The sequence below is a fragment of the Ambystoma mexicanum genome, chromosome 4q, assembly GCF_040938575.1.
Source record: "Ambystoma mexicanum isolate Mex_15411 chromosome 4q, UKY_AmexF1_1, whole genome shotgun sequence".
Lineage (NCBI taxonomy): Eukaryota > Metazoa > Chordata > Amphibia > Caudata > Ambystomatidae > Ambystoma > Ambystoma mexicanum.
Genome location: NC_090928.1, coordinates 438,193,626 through 438,208,994, shown reverse-complemented (window position 1 = coordinate 438,208,994; position 15,369 = coordinate 438,193,626). Strand labels below are relative to the sequence as shown.

Below are 15,369 nucleotides of genomic sequence, written 5' to 3'. Positions count from 1 at the left end.
CAGTGAAAGGAATGAAGTTAGTTAAGGCGATGGAGGTTGTGAACAGAACTGAAAATGCCACAGGAGAGTTAGATATGGAGGTCAGCCAAACTCACATTAATGACTGTAGGGATAGTGGGTGGCAGGAAGTAGCAGTCAAGAAATTAGTCCGGGGAACGGATCATCGTTAGAGACTTGTGATCTGTGGCTCCCAAGGCCTTCCTTAGCACGGACAAGCACAGACAGGGCGTTCGATGTGGGCCTTTGATTGGATGGGCAGGCTTCCTCCTTCCGGTGCCACAGATTGGCTGAAGAAAGAACGGGCAGCTAATGGTAGAGGAGCAGGCTGAGGCCAGAGAAATGCCTCCAAGCCCTAAATGGGGTCGGCCATTTTGGAAAGGCTAGGAGAGCAGGGCCAATGCAGGGCAATGAATGAGACAGAGCCCCAACAACCAACCATATCTGCCTGAATGCTCATATGATTAACTAGTCGTGCAGAGTTTCTGAAACAAAAGCGCTTTTCTTTTTTAAGGCGATATTGGTCATATGAACACGCTGCAAATAAATTAAATGGGCCAAAATGCAGATTTGCAAATATATATATATATATATATATTCTTTTTTAATAACACATTTTATTGTTTTTTTTTTCATCTTAACATCACAAAACATACATTCTTCATATAAACATTCAACCTATATGACCAGTGGAACAGTCCCTGGTCAGGTGATGAAAGGAAAACAAGAAAGAAAAGAAGAAAGAAAAGAAAGGGAAAGAAAAGGGTCTTGTAGTGTCCGTTATTTCTCATGCTATATGTCAGATTGGATTACTTTTGCACATTGGGCCTCATCATCCATTGGGCTTCCTCCCATTTATACATATTTGGTCTGCTTTCCTTGGACACCCCCTGGCTGTATATACTCTCTGTTCCATTGCAATGCATATGTTCACGTCCGACACCCATTGTTCATACTGCGGTGTTGTTTCCGAACCCCATAATTGTGCAATGTTCCTTTTAATTATTGCCGAGGTCATCGATAGAAGCAACTTCTCATATTTAGATGCTTCTCCCTCCTCCTCTATCCCGAGCAGGAGTAGCTTCGGGTCTCTGTGCATTGCTCTCCCCAGTACCCGTGAGAGTTCATTGCAACATTTTTGCTAGTACTGTTGTATATGGTTGCAGTCCCACAGTATGTGGAAGAAGGTTCCCTCCTCCCTCTTGCACCGAAGACAGTGTGGGTCAGATGTTTCCCCCAGCGATATAATGCCACCCATGGGTAGTAAATCCTATGCAGTATTTTAAGCTGGATAAGTCTAAGTCTGGCCGAAATGGCCACCTCCCGAGGGTACATGAGGTCCCCCACCCAATCCTCCGGTTTTATAAGTCCTATGTCTCTTTCCCATTTGCCTTTTAGGCTGGTTAGTTCAGTGGTGGCGAAGGAAGTGATTACATTATACATGGTGGACGTTACTTTAGTCTCTATGTTTGCCTCAACTATGTTTCTTTCGAGGGGAGGCCATGTCTTCAAGTGCTGGGAGGTTGGCTTGTAGGGAATGCTGCATCTGCGCATATTGAAACCGTTCAGTGCCTGGGAGGTGAAATCTGGACTCTAGGGTTGCAAAGGACACCAGTCTGCCCCCTTCTACGATATCGCCCACTGTACTGATATCATGTTGTAACCATGTACGCCATCTCGGAAGCTTGTTTACCTCAGGTAGATTCCGGTTGTTCCACAGTGGTTGTAGTGGGGTGATTTTCCCTTCCCATCCCAGGAACTTGTGTGTGTCTTTCCATACTCGGGCAATGTGTGATAGCATAGACTGTGGGGCTGAGTTACGAATCGCTTTGTAAAGGAGTTCAGTTTGAGGTCTAGCGCGTCCTCTGGCACTCCCCAGTCTATTGTGTGGCAGCGTGGTGTCCCCATGCAGTAAGTCGTTGACCACTGCCTTTGGCTAGCCCAGTAGTAGGACTGTAGGCGGGGGAGCCCTAACCCTCCCTCCCAAATGGAGCGCTGCAGAGTGCCCAGCGCAATACAAGGATGTCCGTTGTTCCAGAGGAGTTTTCTTAGTGCGTTGTCTCTCTTTTTGAATTCTTTCGCTGGGATGTGTAGTGGGGCATTTTGCAGTATGTATAAGAAGCATGGAAGAGCTATCATTTTGAATAATGCTGCCCTTCCTAGTAGGGTCAATGTGAGAGAGACCGAGTGCCTGGTATCTTCTGTGAATCTGGTGGTTATCGGGTGGAGGTTATTGGTCACATATTTGCTCAAGTCGTTAGTAATTTGTATGCCAAGGTATTTAAACTGCTCGGTTTCTAAGCGAAAGGGACAGTTGGCTGGCGGTATAAAAGTTGTGGTACCTATTGGGAACAGTATTGATTTGGGCCACTTTACTCTTAGCCCGCTGAAAGTACCGTAGCTGTCCAGTATGTCTACAATTGTGGAGCAGGCGTGGTGTGGGTCTTTTAAGTAAAGAAGCAAGTCATCCACGTACAGGGAGACTATTCTCTCACCCGTCTTCCCACTGAATACCACACCAGGCCGGTGACGTTCTCAATGCCTCTGCTAACGGTTCCACAGCTAGGGCAAATATCATGGCAGATAGTGGGCACCCCTGTCTGGTTCCCTTCCCAAGCTTAAAAGGTTTGCGATGGCCACCCATTCACTCATTTGTACCTCGGGGGATTCATATAAGTGTAGCACCCAGCTCGGAAACTGGGGACCAAACCCCATCCGACGCATTATTTCCCAAATTGCCTCCCAGTACACCGAGTCGAAAGCCTTTTCAAAATCAATCGCCAGTACAGCCAGGGGGCCTCGGGTGGTGGGTGCATTCTCTATTACAGTATGAAGCCTATGAATGTTCATGCGGGTCGACCGTTTAGGCATAAATCCGCACTGGTTGGGGTGAATTAATGTTGTGATGACTTTTGTAAGCGGTTGGCCAGTACTTTTGCTAGTATTTTGGTCTCACTATTAATAAGTGAAATTGGTCGATATGAACTACAGAGGTCTGGAGGTTTGTCTGCTTTGGGAATCACTATCAACGTGGCTTTCCGGAGGTCTGCCGGTAGGCGTCCTCTCTCCTTGGACTGTAGGAACATTCGCAGTAAGTGGGGGGGTAATTTCATTTGTACCAAGTTTACGCCACATCTCAATCGGGAAGCCATTTGGCCCTGTTGTCTTTCCCGTCTGGAGTTCCGACATGGCCGCTATCAGTTCCTACTCTGTGATATCTTTCTCAAGTAGAGCCTGCTGTTCAGCGCTTAGAGTGGGGAGGGTTATGTCGTTTAGTACAGATCTATTGATAGGCGATGTGGGTGACCTGTAGAGCTCTGTACAGTAAGCTGCGAAACCCTCGGCTATGTCGCGGTTGGTCATTAAGGGTTCAGCTCCTTCTGATTTTAATCGCCCTGACCTGGCCGCTGCCTATTTTGCGTTTTTCTAACCATGCCAGCATTTTGCCAGCTTTATCACCGGTCTCATATATTCTAGCTCTCATCGTCATGTGCCTGCCTAGCGCTGTCTAGCGCAACGTTCTGTAAGCGTTTTTGGGCAAGTGTTAGTGTTCGATTTGTTTCCGGTTGGTCTAGTGCCAGGTGGTTTAGTTCAGCCTGGGTCACTTGCTCTTCGGCTTCTACCAATTTCTGTTGGCGTTTCTTTCGGTGTGCAGCAGACCAGGACAATCTCACCCCTCAGCACCGGTTTGAGTGCCTCCCACAGGATGCCAAGATCATCCACCGATCCAGTGTTTAAATCAAAGTAAATTTTTGTCGTTTGTTGTATTTGCTCCAGAAAATCTGGGAGGCCTAGGTAGTAATTATTCAAGCGCCAGGAGGGGGGCAGAACTGGTCTAGCCATGTTAAGCTTGATTAGCAGGGGGGAGTGATCTGATATGCCGCGCGGCAGTAGAGTTGCCTTTGTGACCCTGTGAGTCTCTGGCCCAGGCAGAAAGTAGTAATCTAATCGCGATAAAGAGGCGTGTACCCCTGAGTGGAAGGAGTATTCCCTTGTGTCTGGGTGTAGGTCACGCCACACATCCCGCAGTCCCATTGCTGTGGTGAACGCTGCTAGTTTGGTTCGGACAGTGGGGTTTCCTCCTCTTAAGTGTGAGCGGTCTATCCCCACCTCCATGACTTTGTTGAAGTCACCCCCAATCATCAGTAGGTCTGAGTTATCTCCCGAGAACAGAGGTGTAATGTCCTGTAGCAGGGTGGTGAGCAGTGTCGGTGAGGAGTAGATCCCGAGTAGGGCTATCGTCTGGTTCCATAGTGTTCCTGTAATAAGTGTGTACCTGCCGCCAGTGTCTTGGGTCACCCGTGTCATGGTCAGGGGCAACCGTTTGTGTATTAATATAAGCACCCCACGAGAGCCTGTGGTGAACCCAGCATGTATTGCAATTCTGTACTTGGTGCGTTTGAATACGGTACATGTAGTGCCTGCTAAGTGGGTCTCAGGAAGGCTATGTCTGGTGTGCGTCGATTTAGGAGTTGTGTGATAAATCGTCTCTTGATTCCACCTCCCATTAACATTCCAGGTTAGGAGTCGTAGGGTCCTGATATCTGTGTTAGTGGAGGCCATTTGGTGAAGAGTGCGGGTTAATCACTGGCACATAGTACCATGTGCACATGTCGTCTGCTGATACTGTTGTGGCAAAGCGTTCTAGATTTGAACCTTGGACCCTTTTCTTAACAAATCTGTCATTAAACAAACTTCCCATCCCCCACCCTATACGCCTAACTCGAAGCATCTGTCGCCCGAACATTCAACAACAAACCTCAGCTAACCGTAGCTGAGTGAGCCCGCTAAGAAATTAACTATTTGGGGTTGTATCCGTGTGTAGGCTCCGGACGTACCCCGCTGCGATGTCACAGGGTGGCACACCAGGGAAAGGGGGGCCTTCTGTCTGGGCTGGCCGCTTGGCTGCCTCTCTCTTCGTGGCCAATCTGTATACATGTTCAGCATTAGGTTGTTATACAGTACCTTAAGCCCCGCATGGTAGGGTCTCAAGTGTTTATGTTTGCATATATTTCAGGAGTCGGTGCTCTTATTCCTGCAGCTGTGGTGCGATTCCGGGTGCAGGCGGTTGTTGGTCTGGCGGTTCAGGACCCGGCCGGGCACGGGGTGTTCTGTTTCTGTTGCCCCTCGTTGCCGTCCAGTCTCCCTCAATGTGTTGTTCCGCCCATCTCCACGCCTCTCTGGGGTCGGTGAAGTGGACTGTTGTGCCTGCATGGTAAATTTTAAGTTGGGCAGGGAACATCAGGCTGTATTTCACCTTGAGGGATTGTAGTTTTTTCAGTGGTTCAAACTATTGTCTAGCCTTCTGCACTTCCCTGGTGTAGTCTGGGAAGAATGCGATTTTGGATCCATTATAGGTGAGGGTGCCTTTCGCCCTTGCGGACTGGATAAGTGCATCACGATAGTTCAGTAGTTTGGCGATCACTGTACGAGGCGGGGCGCCCGGAATTGGACGACCCGTCGGCACACAGTGGTCTCGTTCAATGGAAAAGAAATGAACGTGTTTTCTTCAAACATGTCTGTAAGCCACTGTTCCAGAAATAGCTCCATATGTGGGCCCTCCGCTTTCACCGGCAGTCCCAGGATCCTAACGTTATTACGCCTGGATCTTCCCTCCCTCTCATCCACTCGCTCCTCAATGGTTTTTAAACGTGTTGTGACTCTGGCCAGCTGCTGTTCTAGGTTCCTTATTCTATCTTCCGCGCCGGAGATGCGTTGTTCTGCCTCGCCGGTGCGCAATGTCAGCTTCTGGAGGTCATGTCGCAGGAGGGAAACGTCCATGTTGATGCCATCCATTTTCTGCTCCATGGAGGCGCGAGAGTCGGCTATGGCCGCCATGATGTCCTTTAGTGATATCATGCCCTCCGTTCCCACCATGGTGTCCGTTTGGTCTTGTTCTGGTTGGCCGTTAGTTGTCAGTGTAGTAAATTGATCTATCCTGCTCTGGGATATCAATCTTCTGGATTTGTCTTTGCCCATGTTGAATGCCAATGTGTGGGTATCTCAGTCCGGGCTGCTGTAGCGGGGTGGCGGTGATTCTTTAATGTCACAGGCTCCCCTCACCGATCTCGGCAGCAGGGCAGTTCTGTGCTCCACCCAGCGTAGCTCCTTCCCGGCTCTGTCGTGCGGGGGCCGACCCGTACACAGGGGGCCGTTTCTTCTAGTTTGCCGCGGTGTGTGGTGGGCGACCAGCTCTCCTCGTCTCCCCAGCCAATTCACGGGCTCCTGTCCACCGACCCCGGCCCTGTCGTGCGGGGTGTGTGGTGGGTTTCCCGCCCGTCTCGCCTCACTAGCCAAAGCCACTCCGCAGACCACACGGGGGCTGCTGCCCAACCGCTCCGTTGATTTATGCAGGTGTAGCGAACAGATCGTTTGCTTTGCGGTCCGTGGGGGGATAGTCGCGGTTCTCCCTCAACGCGACTTCCCGCTTCACTCCGGTGAGCGCAGCCATTTTGATCGTGCGATGCCACGAGTGCATCGCCTCCTTCCCGCCGCTCCGAACTCGCTCAAAACGATGCGTTTCGGCCTGGAATTTTCTCCATGTGCGCTGGGGGCGCTTGCCTTCGGGAGGGTATGTGCTTTGGGAAGATTTGCCACTCGTAGCAAGCTATTTATTCAGGCTATTTTCTGCGGCCGTCGAAAGCGCCAGGAACTCACATCCTCATAGTCCCGTTGCTGGCCAAGCCCCCCTATATATATTGTTTTAATAAGGAGTGCAAGGGACGGTGCACAGCCATGAAAAAAGCCACACAAAAAGTTAATGTACACAGATAAATGGTAAGTACATGAGTCACTCAAAATGTTCTGTTGTAGGAAATTATGATCAGTGTAGTGAGTGACTAAAGTACTCAGACCGTAGTCACTTTCCTCCATCCTTGTGGGCATCCCCAACATGGGGAAGGTACCAGAGCTCTTGGAAGCAAAAAAATGGAGCTTTCCTTAAATTTAGTATAGCGTGCAGGGGCGTGACTTCAAGCGTGGGGAATGCCCAGCCGAGGCACCGTCCTCGGGCGCCTCACCTCAGTCCCCATTGACGCGTCGACAATAGATTTAACATTGCCTAATGACACCAGTATTAGGGGGGGGGGCGGGAGGATGGGACATATGAGGAAAGAGGACTATGGACTAAGAGTACGTTAGTCACTACGGTGAGTATGACATGCATTACTTACCGTAAACGTAATTCTGATGGTTGTATCTGCTTAGATTCACATGCTGTGCATAGTCCGGCATCCAGTGGTAACCGCAGAGTATTGCATCTTGCCTTTCGGGAATCGAAAGGGGACGTCGACATGGGCGTGCCTGTAACACGTGATGTGTAGTGTACCCAAGATCACTCACGCATCGAGGTCCCTCAGATTGTTATTTCCGCCCAGATAACTGTCACCCTTACGCAGAGTTCATAAAGAACATTGCTATTGTCCAACGAACTTTGGTCGAATTATTCTATAAAAGATATTTAATATCAACCTTTACGTCCCTTGTCTCGACGGCTGTTCCAGTTTCCGCCGAAGACCTGCGAGATTCGATGGAAGGTGATCCTGTCAGCGTTGCAGACCACGTGGCCGGGACTTCCGCCAGCCTATAGAGTAAGGAGAGTGGGGTCGGGTGGACATTCATTTTCAAACATTTTCCTTTTCTTCCCTCTTTCCCAGTGGGTCTTAGTCACTCTGTCCCCTTTCCTCCAACCTGGATGGGCAATTACAACTGATTGTAGCCCCAGGGTGGAGAGGAGACCCTCCTTAAGCAAATAGGTTCCTGAGAACCGCCTGTCCAAAAGGCACTTCAGATCTAGAGCCGGCACCCAGCCGAAGGAGAGGCCCAAGTGACCGCCCTGCTTATGACCTGCCAAGGAGCATGGCGCTGGAATGCGATGGCCGTTGCCTTGGCCCTGACGGCGTGGGCATGCATGTTGGCCGGGAGCGGCTTGTGCTGGCCCTCATACGCTTCTTTGATGGCAGCGGGATATGGAAGCCTTAGAGGCCCGATAGCCTGGTCTTGAGCCTCCGAAAGTGACAAACGGAGCGTCCAATTTGCAGAAGCCCTTGGTCTTGTACATGTAGAATTTCAGGGCACGCCTGACACCCAGGCAGTGCAGCACTCTGTGCTTTGTCCTTGGGATCAGGGAGAAAAGTAGGATGGACCATTTCCTCGTTCAAGTGGAAAGCCGACGGAACCTTGCACAGAAATGTGTCCGCTGGACTGCCTTGCTTGTGAAAGGTGGTATATGGCTGAGGGGCAACCAGCACCTGGATTTCACTGACTCTACGAGCTGAGGTAAGGCTGACTAGCAAGGCCATCTTGATGGTGACAGCCTGATGTCCACAGATGTGCGCCAGTGCACCCAAGACTATGTTAAGGTCCCACACCGGTTGCAGTCTCTTGACGGGCGGATAGAGCCTTGCGATCCCCTTCAGATGTTTGACGATAGGGTTAGAGGAGGAGAAAATGCCTGTATGTTCCTGTAAGCCCCAATGGCTGCGAGGTATGTGCGGCAAGTGTCCACCTGCACGCCTGAATGAGCGAGGTGCGGTGAAAAGGAGAGCATGTCGCCCAAGGTGCATGCCGGGGGGTGCGAGATTCTCTTGGAGTCTGCCCAGTGGCAGAATCTGGTCCATTTGCTTTTGTACTGGCCACTGGTAGCTTTGCTCCTGGTATGATCTTCAGATTTGCCTGTGAGAGGCTATGGTGCCGAAGCGTTACCTTCTCAGGTACGACGCTGTGAGGGCTAGTTTCCCTGGCGCAGGGTGGATGACCCTGCCCCCTACTGTGCCAGAAGATGTGCTGGCCCGTCAGGAGGTGAAATCGGGGGCGCTTCCGATAGACTGAGCAGCTCTGAAAACCATGGCCTGGCCGGCCACCATGGAGCTACTAGAATGATGAGGAGTTGGCGAGACTCCTTGATTTTGCAAATTACCCTGTGAATCAAGGTAGTGGGTGGAAAAGCATAGACTTTCATGCCAGTCTACTGGAGGTGAAATGCGTCACCCAGAAGCCGGGTCCCTGACCTTGCTAGGATGCGAACACTTCTTGTTGTTCCAGGTGGCAAAGAGATCCACCTGGGGGTGACCCCACACGTTGAGATCTCCTGAATAACGAGGTTGTTTAGCTGCCCCTCATAATTGTCTGCTCCCAGCCTGCTGAGCCTGTCAGTTTCCAGGTTAGATTCCCCCAGGAGGTGGACTGCCGTGAGGTACATGTTTTCCAGGGCCCATTCCCACATGCTGACTGAATCCAGACTGAAGGGATTCCTGCATGGCCTCCTTTCCATCTTTAACAATGGCTAGGAATCCTTCCCTTTCATCCCCTTCTGGTATGTGCTCGGCCGCCATTGCAATGCACTCCCACAGTGTACAAAAATGTTGCCAAGGCACATGTGGAGTTGGCCGATTTTAACACCATACTCCCAGCTGAAAATACCTTGCGTGCCAAACCGTCCACACACACTTGTCATCCCTATCAGGAGGGATAGAAGGGTAAGCCACCTTATTTGAAGCTGTGGCTGCCTGGACCACCAGACTCTCGGGAGTAGGGTGTTTAGAGATAGCCGGGGACGCTACTGGAAGGGCGGTATTTTGAAGTAAGCAATTTATTCACCGGAGGAATAGAATCCGGAGTCTCCCAATTATTGGCCACCCTATTTTGCAAAGCTACATGTAAGGGTAAAATCGGATCTTCGGTGGGACCATGATCCAAAATATCGGTCAGATCATCCTGGATGAACTGATTTGGTGGCCTAGCCCATCCTAAATATTCTACCACTTTTGTCATTAGTTGACGGAATGAGGGACTGGCATGTTCCCCTGGTTCAGGCCTGCCGAAATCTGTTTGAGGCGAATTATCAAAAACATTTGCATTAAGCAAGGTTTCCACCAGGTCCCTCATCCTGCTTTTCTCAGTCATTCTGGGACATTTGAGGGGGCCATATTCCAGTCCAAAAGGAACATATTCCTCATTTCCTCATCAGACCTCTCCTGTTCTTCAAAAATGTAAGTTAGGGATTTGAAAAATTCTTTCCTTGGAAGAGGTTTAAAAACCTTTTTTGGGAGAGGTTTATCAGTGGAACCTGAAGGCATTACAGCCTTTGCAGCCTTCGCCTTTGCTGTTATTTTTACAGCTTTTGGCTGAGCTGGCAGCACTGGAGCCTTTGGAATATTTAGCGCCGAGGGTTTCGGGGTTGACGTCGACAAAGTGGCCCACGAAATAGTGGTCGTCGACGGAGCTGGCTTCGAGGGCGTTGAGACGCTCTTCGAAGACTTGCCCTTTGAGGTGTGTCTGGTTTCAGACGGTGTCGGTGACCTCGAACGGTCAACTTGAGCGGTCGTTTTCGCTCGGCGTCCTAGAAGGTTCCCGATCCTTCCTCCTTCGATCACGCGGGCTCGACGGCGCGCGAGTGTCGGAACGATAACGCTCCCGGCCGGCTTCCGAAGAAGGTGTGGACCGAGGCTTAGCTTACCCTGAATGCTTCCCACTCTGCAGAGGAAGAATGTTTTGTGGGGCATTTCATCCTTCTTGGGGATTCGTCCGAAGTTGAGGTGGAAGGGGACCGGTGGTGTCTTTTCTTAGACTTTTTCGACGAAGAGCGATGAGAATCGCTTCGGGACCTAGACCGATGCCTTTCACGGCGACGAGATTTCTCCTCACAAGACCTCGACTCAACGCTAGAGGCTTTTCGGTTGGGTTTACGATCTACCTGCAGTTTTCCTTTTTCAATTGTTTACTGCGTCACAGAACTACTCGAGGCGCGCCAAGTCTCCGAAGCAACACGTACTGCAGAAAAACGCAACAGAAGCCAATGGGCACCGCGCATGCTACTTGTATACCCGATGACGTCACCCTCGATGGAGGCCTTCAAGGAACCATCGACTCGACATACACGGACGGCACACACTGCCGAGAAAAAATGTCCAAAGCAGCTAAAGCTGGGTGGAATACATCTAAGATGAGGAATACGTTGGAGGACCCAATCCAACCGAAGGGTGTTCGAGGGAAAGATGCAAAAAAAGAAAATATTTTCCAACAACTTGCAACTTACAAATTTGGATGTGGCTAGCCAATAGTGGAGAGACAGCCTGCAACAATCTGCCAAGCAACACCCAAGCCCCTAAAGGAATGTGTATTGTGGCAGACAGCTGCCACAATACACATTCGCTCGGCGTCCTAGAAGGTTCCCGATCCTTCCTCCTTCGATCACGCGGGTTCGACGGCGCGCGAGTGTCGGAACGATAACGCTCCCGGCCGGCTTCCGAAGAAGGTGTGGACCGAGGCTTAGCTTACCCTGAATGCTTCCCACTCTGCAGAGGAAGAATGTTTTGTGGGGCATTTCATCCTTCTTGGGGATTCGTCCGAAGTTGAGGTGGAAGGGGACCGGTGGTGTCTTTTCTTAGACTTTTTCGACGAAGAGCGATGAGAATCGCTTCGGGACCTAGACCGATGCCTTTCACGGCGACGAGATTTCTCCTCACAAGACCTCGACTCAACGCTAGAGGCTTTTCGGTTGGGTTTACGATCTACCTGCAGTTTTCCTTTTTCAATTGTTTACTGCGTCACAGAACTACTCGAGGCGCGCCAAGTCTCCGAAGCAACACGTACTGCAGAAAAACGCAACAGAAGCCAATGGGCACCGCGCATGCTACTTGTATACCCGATGACGTCACCCTCGATGGAGGCCTTCAAGGAACCATCGACTCGACATACACGGACGGCACACACTGCCGAGAAAAAATGTCCAAAGCAGCTAAAGCTGGGTGGAATACATCTAAGATGAGGAATACGTTGCATATATCTTGCAAGAAGCCCACCAATCTGCATTTAGAAAGAGGGTCCTCATTCCAGCTGGCAAGGTAGAATGATGCCAAACAAAGGACATGCCATCCTGAACAGGACTTCAAGCACGAGGAGAGTCAATTTGGAGTATATGGTCTCCCTTAAGAGCATTATCGCAGCGAAACAGGTAGCATGGGATAATGCATCCAGAAAAAAAGATCAAAAGGTTCCAACTGCAACCAGCCTACTTAGTGGATGGCTGGAAAGTAGAAAAAATGCTACGTGAGAAGGACACGTACTCAATGCACAGCACTCAATGTAAAACAGATTGTGCAGCCAAAGACATAAAAGGGAGATCACCACTCATGCACTGGTAGTCCCAAGTACCAACCACAGAACCAAAAACATTGCAAAAAGTGACCTTAAGGGGTCTTTGGCAGTTCACCACATAAGGTGCCAAGGAAACATGGACGCAAAAAGAAAGTAAAGAGGTAGCCCCAAACTAGAACATTAGGAAAAAGGTTCCAGTGTCCCCAGAACAAAAGTAGAAGTGCTAAGAAAAAAATAAGTCACTCATCTTCCAAGTCAATGACAAAATCCCACCGAGTTTAGTACTAGGAGGCACAGTACGGAGGGTAAGATTTGCAAAACGAAACATTGCTACAGTTTAATGATTTAATATATTCCATAGTATCTAAGCACCATTAATTACGTTGAGATAATGAAAACTATTCTATGATTGGGCAAACTGCACCCACAGTGGGCTGGAGTTAAAGAGCCAGTTCATTAAATTTACTTTTTGCAGTACTATCTTTGTGGGGTTCATTTAAATCACTTGTGTTTAAGCTTCTGCTTAAAGTGCAATGCACCAATATTGCAAAATCGAGAAGCCTTTTCTTACCTTTGTGGCTTGTTGAATTATACTGTCCCACACTTGGTTAGGTAGCAACATATATTTTTCAATCAAATGTTCTTGCACAGTTTGGTCTGTCTGGGCACCAATCATGTATCCTACAGCTTCATAAAAGGTGTGCACCTATTAAGGAACAAATCGTTTTTAATACATGTGCACAAAGTCAACAATTTAATCACTTCCATTAATTATTTCACAGATTTATACTGGCTTTCCAGTCTTGTTTATCTGTGTTACATTCCCAGTAGCAAGGCCTGTGCTATGTACTTTAAAATATACAGAGGCCACCCACAAGCAACACTGGAGCAGACATGCAAAACCAGTGACGATAGATCTGCTCTCAACCAACTGGGTTAATGAATGCTGATGGTGAATATGGGCTTATTAACAGAAGAATTCTTCCTTGAATGCTTCACAAAAAAAGCAAACAGGACGAGTCAAAGCATACAGTGTCGGGTTTCAAGTAAATTAAGTCCATTCGTCCTGTATAGCATAAAGTGATTTCTCTGTGAGATCTAGTCCGGCTAGAGGTGATCAGTTTATTCCACCATTGCCAAACAATGCTGAATGAGAAATTACTTACCAGTAATGTTCTATGGATTCTTCTGCCACAGATTCCTTATCTTGACTGCAATCTAGTTTGCTGCTAGGAAATGTTCTCAACATGGAGTGTAGCCTGGCTCAATATCGTGAAAGACTCCCTCCTTATTTACAGCCTCCCCATTCCTCAATCAGATGGGACGTTGTGCACCGTATAAAAGGGCGCACTACGCCCCCATACTTCAGTTGACCCCCTGACCCCAGGCTCAGCCTGCGAGAGGAAATTTACAGTTAAGAGCAAAGCATAGAAACAATAGCAAAGCACAATTGGTCACCTCATCCTTCAATAGCTCGATGGAGATTAAACCAGAAGAATCAGTGCAGTATAACCAGCCATCTGCTGCTGCCCCAAACGCAGCACTCTGTTCCTCATGTCGCACACAGCAACATGACCGCAGAATCCATTTAGGACTATGGACTTCCAAGCAGGGTAGGCTGGGAGGGCGATAAAGAATCAGTGGGAGAAGAATCCACAGAAAATACATTGCGGCAAGTCATTCCTCGTTCAATGGATTGCATTCCCCCACGAGATTGCTCATCTTGATAGACTCGCAAAGCAGTAGTCATGCTGAAGGAGGTTTGACAGTTAAACCAAGAAGCTTTGGAGGACCGCCCTACCAAAGCGCGCATCTGCTTCACGGGCCAAGTCCAAGCTGTAATGCTGGACAAACATGTGCAGAGATGACCATATTGCTGCACTACACATGTCTCTGATGGGCCCTCCTCTGAAGAGCAGAGGCAATGGCAGCATCTCTGATAGTGTGAGCATTAAGCCCTGTTTGGACCACCCTGCCTGCTGACTGATAGCATTCCAAAATGCAGGGCACTACCCAACATGAGGTAGTTTGCTTTGTGAATGCTTGTCCCAACCTGAAATGTGAGAAGGCAACAAACTTCCTGTCATCCTTCCTGAAAGAGACTGTTCTGGCCAGGTAAAAACTAAGCACCCTCTTGGGTGCCCAATCTGTAGGGCCTTTGCTCATCCTTAGGACAGGGCGGAGGGTAAAATGCTGGGTCTACTCTGGCACAGGTCGATTTAAGACACCACCCTTGGCAAAAACCTGAGGGGCACACCTTCAGGGAAAATTTCTCTAAACTTCAGGACGGGGGCTTTACTAGAGAGCCTGCAATTCGCTGACTCTTCTAGCAGCTGTGATAGCTATCAAAGAACAAGTTACTTACCCCTAGCAACGTTCTTTCTACTGGAGGCTCCTCCCACGTATTCCTCATCTTTGATATCTCCAATATTGAGCTTGAGAAAAAAATTTCGGCAGGTGGTGATGTGCGTCGATGCAGTCGGCTGCGTCCCTCGAGGGACTTTGCCTTGAGGATGACGTGATCGAAGGCATATATAGCACGTGCAGCGCCAGTTGGCTTCAGTTCTTTTTTTTGTGTCATTCTCAAGTACAACTACCTGCTTCAATGCAGATTTGAACATACTAGGCTCTAAAGGAGCAAAAGCTGCAATAACTTGGGAAATTCTACTGAGGGGTAGGTTGGGAGGCCGACAAGGAATACGTGGGAGGAACGTCCAGTCGAAAGAAGGTTACCAGGGTTAAGTAACTTGTTCTTCTAATGGATTGTGTCATCCCACGTATTCCTCATCTTGGACAGACTCCAAAAGCAGTGTTTGTTTTGGTGGAGGGAGTAAGAATTTTGCTATCAATGGTTTCCATTAACATAATGGAGGACAGCTTTTCCAAAACTTCTATCCTGACTTAAGGTAGAATTAAGTAAGTAATGCTTAGTAAAAGTGTGTATTGTAGACCAAGTAGCTTCCTCACAAATGTTTTAACTGAAACACCTCTTTGCAGAGCACAAGTAGCCATGACCCTAGTGGAATGGGCTCTAAAGCCTTCTGGGGGACCCTCGCCCGCGAGCCTGTAGCATTCGGAAATAGCAAGAATAAACCATCTGGATAAGGTCTGCTTTGTTACACCCCGTCCCAGTCTATGACCCCGTATAACCTATGAGTAGTTGGTCATCCAAAAAAAGTTTTAACCTTGAAATGTAGAAGCTCAGAGCCCTTCGTTGATCAAGTCTGTGTAACCTCTCCTCTGTGCCAGGATGAGGTGGAGGATAGAAAGTGGTGG

General features: G+C 49.0%; 1 protein-coding gene across 2 annotated transcripts in view; it reads right to left on the bottom strand.

Annotated features, from left to right (window-relative positions):
• XPO1 (exportin 1) overlaps positions 1 to 15,369 on the bottom strand; it is a 1,118,801-nt gene that overhangs the window by 486,526 nt on the left and 616,906 nt on the right. For both annotated transcript variants that reach the window (XM_069608010.1, XM_069608011.1), the window contains exon 17: positions 12,665 to 12,799. In XM_069608010.1, coding sequence (XP_069464111.1) covers positions 12,665 to 12,799 — 135 coding nt within the window. The remainder of the gene's footprint in view (positions 1 to 12,664; positions 12,800 to 15,369) is intronic.